Source organism: Tachysurus vachellii, chromosome 9, assembly GCF_030014155.1.
Source record: "Tachysurus vachellii isolate PV-2020 chromosome 9, HZAU_Pvac_v1, whole genome shotgun sequence".
Lineage (NCBI taxonomy): Eukaryota > Metazoa > Chordata > Actinopteri > Siluriformes > Bagridae > Tachysurus > Tachysurus vachellii.
In genome coordinates, this window is record NC_083468.1 from 1,401,765 (window position 1) to 1,414,156 (window position 12,392).

The 12,392-nt window shown below is 41.6% G+C and overlaps 1 protein-coding gene across 1 annotated transcript in view; it reads left to right on the top strand.

Moving 5' to 3' along the window:
• kiaa1549lb (KIAA1549-like b) overlaps positions 1–11,016 on the top strand; it is a 44,796-nt gene extending 33,780 nt beyond the window's left edge. Inside the window, exons 15-22 of the mRNA XM_060878522.1 lie at positions 703–824; positions 1,733–1,965; positions 4,410–4,542; positions 7,124–7,501; positions 8,454–8,551; positions 8,685–8,830; positions 9,429–9,580; positions 9,665–11,016. Coding sequence (XP_060734505.1) covers positions 703–824; positions 1,733–1,965; positions 4,410–4,542; positions 7,124–7,501; positions 8,454–8,551; positions 8,685–8,830; positions 9,429–9,580; positions 9,665–9,904 — 1,502 coding nt within the window. The 3' untranslated portion in view covers positions 9,905–11,016. The remainder of the gene's footprint in view (positions 1–702; positions 825–1,732; positions 1,966–4,409; positions 4,543–7,123; positions 7,502–8,453; positions 8,552–8,684; positions 8,831–9,428; positions 9,581–9,664) is intronic.
• The last annotated feature ends 1,376 nt before the right edge of the window (positions 11,017–12,392 follow it).

Below are 12,392 nucleotides of genomic sequence, written 5' to 3' on the forward strand. Positions count from 1 at the left end.
CTGTTGTGCACTATGTATGTAGAGTGTATCCTAAGGAGCTGCACCCTACATCGTGCCCTAAATGAATGATAAAATGTGAGAAAAAGCTTTTTAAACATCATAAATATGAAACACAGCCTGAGGACTTCATCACCGACCAACATAAAGACTCTCACTCACTCACTCATTTTCTACCACTTATCCGAACTACCTCGGGTCACGGGGAGCCTGTGCATCTCAGGCGTCATCGGGCATCATGGCAGGATACACCCTGGACGGAGTGCCAACCCATCGCAGGGCACACACACACACACACACTCATTCACTCACGCAATCACACACGACAGACAATTTTCCAGAGATGCCAATCAACCTACCATGGATGTCTTTGGACCGGGGGAGGAAACCGGAGTACCCGGAGGAAACCCCTGAGGTGCGGGGAGAACATGCAAACTCCACACACACAAGGTGGAGGCGGAATCAAACCCCCAACCCTGGAGGTGTGAGGCGAACGTGCTAACCACTAAGCCACCGTGTCCCCCAACATAAAGACAGTGAAATAAAACATCACAAATGGATTTATACTACATTGGGTTCCTCATTTCAGTACATTAAAGATCCGCACTGTTTCTAGCTTAGAGCTCAGAGCTGCTGATGTTTCCACTGAAAAGAAGGTGTGAGTTCAGGCTGTGTGTGTGTGTGTGTGTGTGTGTGTTTTAGCAGATCCGTATGACACCTCATCAGGATCTCTGAAGCTCATCTCTGTAAAACCAATAGCAGCACCGCCGGCACACTTGCCGACGTCTTCTGACCGCAGTCAGGATTCGGCCGCCCTGAACGGCGAGGTACGCCATTTTCAAAACGATGCAAATACTGCAGTTTATTTTTTCTGAACTCTGGAGAGGATACAGGAACAGGAATGTGGAAAATGTTCCATACGGTACGGATACACGTACTACAGCCAAGTCGTAACCTCAGGGCAGATGCAACCAACCAGGTCTTGGCAGAAGTAATGATGCCATCGACCTTCACAAGAACATCATCAAAACATCTCACAGATTTCAGCATGCTTTTGTTATTGTTTCGCTGCTTTCCTCTTTCTTCTTTCCTCATTGGCTTGACTATGACCATTTGTAAACACTATACTGTATTTCAGGCTCGGTTTCAAACTCATCATGTGTTCATATCTTTTGTTTCTTGACATCTTCATGTACATAAAGCACTAATATCATTTTATCTTTCATTAAATCATTTTGATTACTTCAGTGTTCTGAGTCCAAGCGACTCTCGAGTGATTTTTAAAAGCTCAAAGATCTTTAGTGTAGCATACGAGAGTGTTCCACCGGCTGAGAACAGCAGGACCAGAAAGAAACCAGGTCAGCTTTACCTACAACTGAACTAAATGCAGCTCACACCTTCTTGGACAAGTATCAAGGTCTAACCTGAACGTTGTTTTACCAATGAAGCAAGATGGACAAATTGCCTTGCATCCTGTTTTTTTTTTTTTGTATGTGTATAATATTTGTTTTAATGTATGTGCCTCCCATGCAGTGAAATAATGCCCCAAACGCCTGTCTATCCTGGCCTCGTTTACTCAAATTAGCATTAAAAAAATTCCATGAGACTTTTCCCTTGAGAGTATATAATTAGTTGACCGATGGGAAATCAAGGCTTGAGTGCTCCTCTTTCTTATTTCTTTTTATTTTGTGCTTTCAGATAATCCACCTCCTCCTCTGTCTCTGTCTCTCCTTAGGTAAATTTGGCTCTGAAGCAGAAGTCAGACATCGAGCATTACAGGAACAAGCTAAGGCTGAAAGCTAAGAGGAAAGGTTACTACGACTTCCCATCGGTCGACAGCAACGCCGGCTCCAAGGCTCCGAGACGCGGAAGCGGAAAAGCCGAACACATCCCGGCGACTAGACCGTCTAGCAGAACGCCAGAGTACGACGACGACCGGGGGTCTACGTACGTCAAATCTCGCAGGAGGTTAGTGTGTGGTATTAGATGTCTTCATACTGTTCGGCATTTTAGCTAGAGTTTTAATGGTAATGGGATTCTTTAAGTCTGTTATGTTCTTAGTTTAAAACTCTGCTCCTGTTTCTCTTCACTCTTTTACTCCTGTCTATTCTATTGATTTATAATTGTTTCACCCTGAAAAGCTTTCGGAAGCTGGTTCTTCTCCACATATCTTCCTCATGTCTTCTCACCGCCGTCATCTCTTGCTCGGTCATTGGAGATGTAAAGCGTTTTGCACACTTGTGATTTTTATTTGTGCGAAAGCTGTGTTTTATCATGGTTGAACCTATTCTTGGTCTTCTTGAAAATGTTAGATTGGGGCTTGTGTACCAACATGTGATTGGTCCAATTTGGCTTCCTGTTTTGAACTAGAGTGCTATAATTAGATCACATTTCTGGTGCAAGTGCTTGAACTGTGAGCCGAATTCTCGTCCAGCCTTCTGAAAGCTCTTTTTTTTGGTAGGATGATTGTAGTTCAGTGGTTAAGCTACTGATCAGGTGGTCATAAGGTCAAATCCCAAGAGTACCAAGCTGCCAAAATTTTGTCTACAAAATGCCATAAACCTGAATGCATGAAAGTGAGGTCTGAGATTGCTTGATCAATCCACAGTGGAGAGATTAAACTGGGGCATTGAAGCCTTTATTATAGCCACATATATGCTGTATTACAGCACAATGGAATTCTTTTCTTTGCATATCCAAAAGGAGGAGGTTGTGGTTGGAGCACACGGGCAGCTATGGTACAGAGCCCCTAGAGCAGGAAGGGTTAAGGGCCTTGCTCAGTTGCCCAACATTGGCAGCTTGCAGAGCTGGGGATTGAACCCCAACCTTCTGATCAACAGCCCAGAGCCGTAACCACTTGAAGATATACAAGATATTCTGGTTCAATCAAGAGTTCCTGGTTTAACCCTGACCTTAGGTTCTGTCTGTGTGAAGTTTCTTATCGTCGCTGTCAGACGGAATCCTCGTATCTCCAAAACCGTTATTTTTCAGGAAATTAAAAAAACTCCGTACCTTATCTGCAGTACACAGGGTTTAGTCCGCGTTGCAGTGGATTGTCTTGCGCTAAATTCCTGTCCTCAGACGAGCACCAGAACTAGCGGGGGTCAAGATTTTTTTTACTTTGAGCCCAGTGTTTTGAAGACATTTACCTCAGAAGACGTGTTGATTCGTTGCGACTCTTCTTGAGGAGAAATATGCCGTGAAGCTCTCCCGCGGAGTGAGGAAGAGGTGGACAGTTGAAGTGTCCAATGGAGTTATGAGATTTGCGCTCAAGCTATTTTCAAGACTTTAGATTGGTTAATAACTTGTAAAAATAACAAACCCACGTGGGGACTGACCAATAGCATCGATATGTGAAAAAATATGAAATTGACCAAATTTGGACATACGAGGTTTCCGCCCGACAGCGACGATACAGTATGCTCTTCATCTTCATATGGTGTTTGTGGTGGAACTTAGCATCAGCACATCACTTGATCAACTAAGACTAGTGCTGATTCGTCTCAGCTGCGAATCTAAACTACATTTGAGGTGATGCACCGCATTACCTCAGAGTCATCATATGGTTCAGATATTTATTCGATGCTACAGGTTTCAAGAGCTACTTTTGTTTAGTTCATTATGATCCAGACAGACCCATCCTACAAATAAACAGCTGCCAATTCTCAAACCGAGCTTGTGACTTTAAGCAACGGCTCCGGATGGCCGAGGGGTTTGAAATCGTGTCGGCCAATTTAGGCAAATCCTCTTAACCCAGGAGTGTTCCAACAGCAGCACTCTCTCTCTCACACTACAGCCAATTACTGACGATTACACACCAAGTCCAAGAGTTTATCCCCAGGCCCAGTGTAATCCAACCATTGAACCCAGACACAAGGACATCTAGGTCAGCTAATGGCTCTGGTTGCAGCCACTGAAGGGTATCTGATCCAACCGTCAATGTGACGCAGGCTTTTTTAGCCTCCTTTGGCTAATTTCATGCTTGTGTGCATTGTGTAATGGTGTGATGGCCAGATCCAAGCTTTGAGAACACACATATGCTGATGATGCACTCAATCAATTTCGTATATGGAGGGGACATGAAGTGAACTGCAAGCTGGTCAGAGAAGGAAAACGTCCAAAGCACTCAATCTGTAGCTAAATGTTAGGTTTCACTTTTACTAACGATCTAAACGTCCTGAAAGGAATCGATATACTGTACGATATCCAAAGCCGACTAGAGCTGCTGTTATAGAACTAATCGACACCTGAATAATCACGATGCAGAATCCAACAGTGCTGTGGTGAAAGGTAAAGTAACAAATAAAAATTAAAAGCTCAACCAATTAAAAACTCTTATACCCAGAGGTCAAAAAGATAAAAATTAAAATCTAGGATGAGAATGATTTGTGTCATATGTGTAATAATTTCAGACATTCTGAGGTAAAATATCCAGAGTATCGGAGCAGGCAATCTTTAAACAGTCCGAGTCCCGGAGGAACCGAGATGGACCTGCTGGTGATGAGAGAACGACCTCGGAAAGGTATCAGGAACAGCGGCTACGACGTGAGTAATGCTATTCTGTACTACGATTATCTGTACAACGGTTTCGGTTCTTGTAAGTCAATCTGATTTTTTGGCATTTCAGAGAGAGGAAGAAAAAATACTGTAAAGAAACTCATTCTACAACTATAATATATCATAGAGGAGAGGAGGGATTTGGGTCATTAATGTCTGTCTGAAGAAAAAAAAACAAGCACCCAAATAAATAAATAATATTAACAACATTGATACGGAGTTAGATTTACATTTCAGCTGATATTTCTTGAGAGATCTTCTCTGCTTAGTAATTAATGGAGTAAACCTAGTTTCTGGTAGAAACGTTCTGGTAGAAAAGAATAGAAAATGTGGTGGAGGAAACATATCGTCGCTTTCGGGCGGAAACCTCATATCTCCAAAACCGTTATTTTTCAGGAAATTAAAAAAACGCCGTACCTTATCTGCAGTGCACAGGGTTTAGTTCGCATTACAGTGGATTGTCTTGCGCTAAATTCCTGTCCTCAGACGAGCACCAGAACTAGCGGGGGTCAAGATTTATTTTTCTTTGAGCCCAGTGTTTTGAAGACATTTACCTCAGAAGACGTGTTGATTCGTTGCGACTCTTCTTGAGGAGAAATATGCCGTGAAGCTCTCCCGTGAGAGCTTCATGGAAATATGCCGTGAAGCTCTCCCTCTCTGGAGTGAGGAAGAGGTGGACAGTTGAAGTGACCAATGGAGTTATGAGATTTGCGCTCAAGCTATTTTCAAGACTTTAGATTGGTTAATAACTTGTAAAAATAACAGACCCACGTGGGGACTGACCAATAGCATCCATATGTGAAAAAATATGAAATTGACCAAATTTGGACATACGAGGTTTCCGCCCGACAGCGACGATATACAGAAGATGCTAGTGAGGCGAGTGAAAATAACAGCTCTTATCTAGTGCATTACTTGTGACATTCAGTTGCTTGGTCTCCCAAAATTTGTGGGAATATGGCTCTGAAAACACAAACGCACTTCACTTCCAGCTGTAGAGAAACACTTTTCTAGCTAGCTAATACACTAGTTTAAAATAAACTTGCTTACTTTATAAAGTATTATAAATGTATACACTTTAAACGGCCGCTGTTTGAAACAGGGAAACATGAACTGAAAAAAATCTAAAAAGATTCCATGATCGTTCCACTTTATAACAGTGTTTGTTTGCTATACATTGAGTTTTTCCATTCCCGCCTCCGCCTTGTGTGTGTGGAGTTTGCATGTTCTCCCCGTGCCTCGGGGGTTTCCTCCGGGTACTCCGGTTTCCTCCTCCGGTCCAAAGACATGCATCGTAGGTTGATCGGCATCTCTGGAAAATTGTCCGTAGTGTGTGAGTGTGTGAGTGAATGAGAGTGTGTGTGTGTGTGTGCCCTGCGATGGGTTGGCACTCCGTCCAGGGTGTATCCTGCCTTGATGCCCGATGACGCCTGAGATATGAATAATGAATAATGAATGAATAAATGAATGAATGAATGAATGAATGAATGAATGAATGAATGAATGAGTTTTTCCCAGCTAGCGCCCTCTATAGTACAGCTTGGGAAAGACATTTCATTAATTGTAAATGATATACAGAAGTTGATACTCTAGATGGGCTTGGCTGAAATGAGGAGTGTTTGTTTAGTCAGGGAAATTGGTACCTCTTGAAATTTTGTTAATTTATTATGATCATTTATGGAATTTAACCAGGTTCTTGACATCTGAGGAATTGAATCTGTCGTTATTTCGGTATTATCTTAAATCAACTCTTAAAACAATGGCTGTCTTCTAAACAGGAATTTTGTCAGCCCTGTGAATTTTAGTCACTGGTGCAATACCCAGTAAAAGACACTGCAGCTTGATCAGTCTGAGAGAATCCATCTGAGATTACTGCAGAACCTCGAGTCAGGCAGCAGCTGATTTACGAGCCCTGGCATGCGGTGCTCCCCGTTTCCTGTGACATGAGAAAGACGGAGAAAAGCAAGGAGAAAGATGGTGGACTGAGGCAGACAAATGCAGAGAGAGATTCCTCCACACACCACACACACACCACACACAAGCACACACACACACACATACACACACACCTGCAGTAGGCTGCAGATGAGCTTTGTTTTTCATTACTGCACTAACTCAGCATTTACGAGCTCAGCTCCGGCTATTAATCAGAGGAGGTGGAGCCGAGGCCGGTGATAAATAAACACGAGTCTCTCAATGCTGTTTAAGCCACAGCAGTAAAATGCACAGAACTGCAGCTCAGTGTGGATTTAATAACGAATGTCCCACAATACGCTCACTTAGTAAAGATTAAACACAATAATCACATTAAACATGCAGATTGCAGATGTGATGCCTTCAGGTGGATTTTTTTTGCAACAAACTCAGTTCTACGCAACACTTGGATTATGGAGCTGTGAGTTTATGATGTAATGAGTTATATTGATATGGTGACAGCATATAGTGAGACCTGTCATGTTTGGCTGATGTTTCTCCAGCTTTACTTCCTATTTAATTCCTGCTTTAATTCCTACTTATGGTGGTGGCGTCATGTAATGTATCTGTTTTTGATATGTTCTGTGTTTCTCAGACGGAGCCTGAAATCATTGAAGAGACCGATGTGGATGGCTTGGCTGCTCGCCGTCACTACAGCTATGGACGGCAGGTCAAAGGTCACTCGGAGACGTCCACGCTGAGCTCCCAGCCCTCTATAGATGAAGTGCGTCAGCAGATGCATCTGCTGTTAGAGGAAGCCTTCAGCCTGGCGTCTGCAGGTCATACCTCTTCCAGCAGAGGGCAGCACTACCAACAGCAGCACCAGGCGGTTAGCCCTTACAGCCCCAGCCCTTCTGTTCCCTACTCTGAGGGGCCAACTAGCATGCCTGACACCATGAACCACGCCCAAGGTGGACTGCAGTGGGTACCAGCCTATGGCCCGGACCTCTATCAGTGCAGTCTGACCAAACCGGTAAGCTTTTAAGTCCCACAAACTACTTTCCCAAGGCTTCAGAAGAACCAATTTACTTAACAGGGTCATCAAAATATCCTAAACAAATCCCTTCTCAAAACATTCTAACCACAAGCCTTCCTAATATAGTAGCCCAATTTCCTCTTTGTACAAAATGTCATAAACAAAACCTCTACCGATAAATTACATCATTACAAAGAGATCTTTCAGATATGACATCATCCCAAAGGACCTTCTAATACATGACATCATCCCAAAACACCTTCTAATACATTACATCATCCATGACATAATCCCAAAACACCTTCTAATACATTACATCGTCCATGACATCATCCCAAAACACCTTCTTATACATTACATCGTCGATGACATCATCCCAAAACACCTTCTAATACATTACCTCATCCATTACAATCTCCAAAAACACCTAACACATTACATCATCCATGACATCATCCCAAAACACCTTCTTATACATTACATCATCCATTACAATCTCCAAAAACACCTAATGCATGACATCATCCCAAAACACCTTCTAAAGTATTACAAATACATCTAAAACTCACCTAATACATAATCACAAACCCCCCATGGCATTACATCATCCAAAAACCCCTGTTACATCATCACAAATAACCTCCTGAAGCATTACATCATCCAATCAACAACACCCTAAATAGATTACATCATCGTAAAAAAAACGTGCTTTTGATGTAATACATCACAAAAAAACCCAATACATAATCACAAAAAATTCCAAATGCACTACATCATAATGACACGATTCTAATGCATTACATCATCACAAACCCTTCCACGTTACACACATGATGTGATTAATGTTAATCAGATTCCAAAGCAGACACATTGCAGGTACAATGAGCAGGTGGTGTTGGTTATCTGTACATCTCTCTGTAGTAGCGCTGATGCTCACTGCACTATTCAGACCTTCAGGTTCACTCAGCTGCCGGAGATGGCCACAGTCTCTCCTCCTCCTCCTGTTCCTCCCAGAACAGGCCCAGCGCCCAGGAGCTCACTGCAGAGGTGCGAGCATCAAGTTATCATCAATGCTAAGCTCCAGATTGTCAGCGTGCATGTGTAGAGGCTCAAAGATTTCTGTTGCTGCTCTGCCATCTAGTGATGAACAAAAGTCGACGCATGTTCCACGTTTCTTCAGGTCTTCCTCGGATCTGGTCCCAAAGGCTCGCAGCTCTGAATCGTCGGTGCCGGACGTGTCGAGTCAGCAGGACGGCAACACGTACGTGCCAATGAGCAGAGGGCCACTCGCACCCGTCACCACCGAGCCTGTGCTCAACCACTCAGGTGCGTGTCAGAAATCTCACCTGTCTGAATTCTAATGTCTTTCTATTCTTTTATTACAGGAAAATTAAATGCATATTATGCTAATTATGCATAATAATAATAATAATAATAATAATAATAATAATAATAATAATAATAATAATAAACTGATATGAATAGATTCTTCACAATTCCTTTTATAATTTGATCACAATTACTTTTATTTTTATAAGTGGTATTTTTTTTCTTTCATTTTTTAAATAGTATTTCTTTTCTTTAAACCTAAAGAAAAGCAAGATTTAAAATTAAACCTGTTTACAGACTATTAGAGAAACAATGAGTAAAAACAATAAACGAAAATAAAAATAGAGAAAAAAAGGAGACAGAAAATGGAAAAAAAAATCAGGAATGAATGAATAAACAGGGAGAAATAAGTTAAAAGAGAAGTAAATTCTAATAAAAATGAAGTAAATGTAAACAAAACACAAATCCGACTAAAACAAAATAAAACTAAAATAAAGCTGCATAAATATAACAGAAGCGGGAAAAGTAGGAAGTTTGTAGAGGACCTGAAAGGACCTGAGTTATTAACACTGTTGTGATGTGTGGTGTGTGACAGGAAACCCGATGACTGCTGTGTACTCCATCCCAGCCAGCAGGCCCGGATACCCCGGATACTTCATCTCCACTCCTCCTTCGTCCTATCACAGTCCGTCGTGGATGTCGTATCCACCAGAGCCCGAGGACATGTCCACACCATGGACCGAATCTGTACGAGACTCTCACACCATCTACACTCTCATCACATGCACCTGGTCCTGATCGATGTATCATTTATATCCTTTTTTTTTTCAGGCTCCGTTGCCCGGTTACGCAGAAGCTTTTCCGAACCCTCGTTACCCTCGAGGAAGTGCTTTCCAGTGGAACCCCAGCCAGGCCGTGTCTCCTCCTCAGACGGAACCCGATCTGTCTGCTGAAGCCCTGGACATGATCACCCCCATCACGTTGTCCACCTCGGCTCTGGTCCAGGCCATCCGTGACGAGGTCGCCAAGCTGGCCAGGAAGCAGGCGGACATGTTTGAGTTCCAGGTCTAGATCCGGTTCCTCCTGCGGAACCGGAGGACAAACTGTAAACTGCACTCTCGAGCTCTCGAGCGCTTTTCTTTACCTGCTCTTTGGCTGCAGCAAGACTCCGGAATTTTACTCGAAACTTCCATATTCATTAAAGGAGCTTCAAGGTGTGTTATGTGTTTTATGAAAATCCTGCCTGTTTATACAGCTTTGTCTCCTTTCCTACACCGGCATTATATTTGAGCGTCGAGTAAAGAAAAGAAAGCTTTTGGATAAAAGACGATATCAAATCCATCGCTTCTTTCATATCTACAGGAATGATGAATGATGATGGTTATGAAAAAAAAAAAAAAAGAAATCTCTGAATATTAAAATTTCTTTGTTCCCTTTTCCACCACGAACAACTCCACCGATCCAAATAAATAAAATATCGGCACGGTGTGACGTCATGAAGCCGAGTTAAAGTTACCGTCATGGAGTTGAATAGTTTCCTAAAACTGCGAGAGGTTTTATTTTTTATTTTGTCATCGCAATAATTCGCCAACTTCCTCTTGTCGTTCCCTCACCATCCTCTCTGTTTTCTTTCTCTCCAGGTTACTAAGATAAAAAAAAAAAAAAAAAAAAAAACACTGGAGACTCCTTCTATAAGTATTTAATAAACACTTTAATAAACAACACTTCTTACACGAATCGAAGCGAATCGTCTGCCGAAAACACGCCCCTGCGAGCCTAGAGCCGTCGCTATAGAAACGTTAACGTATTGGAATCAGCTCAGAAAACGCTGGTCTAGAAAACTAATCGATATCTTCTGACCAATCAGAAGCCAGAACTCAACAGCTTCGGGGTGTTCGAATGTATATACATACGGTTTATCTTCCTACTGAGAGTCATGCGACGGTGTGTGTTACGGTTTTCTAACCTAATTGTGTTCAATGTTTTATGCGTAATATTTGAAAGAAATGCCACAAGATGAAACACGCAAGACTTCTTTTTTTTTGTTCTTTATTTCTTTTTTTTACTTTAGTTTCTACTTTATTTTTCAACCACCAGCACACTTTTTTTTTTCAGAAAATCTTTTTCGTTTTTTTTTTTTTTTTAAGAAATTTGAGCATTTGTGCAGCTCTGATCAGTACTTAAAAATAAAATTAGCTTAAAAGAAAGAAAGAAAGAAGGAAAGAAAGAAAGAAAGAAAAACGTCATAACGTTACAGTACGTGACTCTATTACGACTTTTTACGACCGCTCGTATTATATCGTAAAGCTTTATAACGTGTTACAGGAAATCAATCATAAATGGATGTGTAATGATATTTATTTCTGTTCCGGTCCCAAACAATAATCTGCTATAAGATGGTTGTTTTATTTAATTCATTTTCATTTTCTTTCATGTATTTTCTTCATTGATCCTTTAACATGAATTTATTTATCTGTACATTAATCTTTAGTAAGTCTGAAGAGCTTCAGCACCAGAACGTGTTATCGGTTATGTTTAAAGTCCGAACCCGACTGAAACGGAGACGTTGTTCTTTGTGTGTTTTTTTTTAAAAGTACTTTAATAACGGTCGAATAAATGCAACAAGAAGAATGTGTGCATGTTTACATTCACAACCTACAAGTGAGGGTAAGGGGCCTTGCTCAGGGGCCCGATGGGTGGTGGCAGCTTGACCAACACCTAAACCACTGAGCTACCGCATTCCTGTTTTACACAGAAAGAAGAAATAAAATTGTGAACGGATCTAAACGAATGTAACTATCTACTAATCTACAGCTGAGTGCAAAAGTTAGCGCACCCCCACTACAAAAAAAAAGTCGTTTAATTCACGTTGGACGCTGTGCACGTTCCCTCTTTATTACATTTAATAATAAAATAATAAAAGGTGGATGTTAGGGTGCTGAGTGCAAAAGTTAGTACACCCCATAATCTAATCCAAATTCCTTTTATAATTTATACTGATAAATTTCTGACACTAACTAACAATGCTTTTATTTATGAAAGTATGACACGTGAATATTTTTATCCATGTATCCAGCTATATACGGCATACGTCATTGTGGAACCTGCTCAGAATAATTCCTGTTAGTTTCGGGTCATAATAACAAACTCTATAAAGAGCTGACGCCGGAGACTCCTTCCATACATGGAAAAATGCTGAAGGATTACACACGTTTTTTTATATGAAGCGTCCTCCTTGTGAGTGAGCTGTTACTATAACAACCATAACGTAATTAATATACACGTTTCTATAGGTTTATTCTATTAGAGCTGCTGTTATAGAAAACCAAACATTTATTAACACTGTTTTGTCTGACCAACATCAATCCAGAACTCAGCAATTCAATTCAATTCAATTCAAATTTGTATAGCGATTTAAACAATGGAGGGGGGACACGGTGGCTTAGTGGTTAGCACGTTCGCACGTTCGGGTTGGGGGTTCGATTCCCGCCTCCACCTTGTGTGTGTGGAGTTTGCATGTTCTCCCCGTGCCTCGGGGGTTTCCTCCGGGTACTCCGGT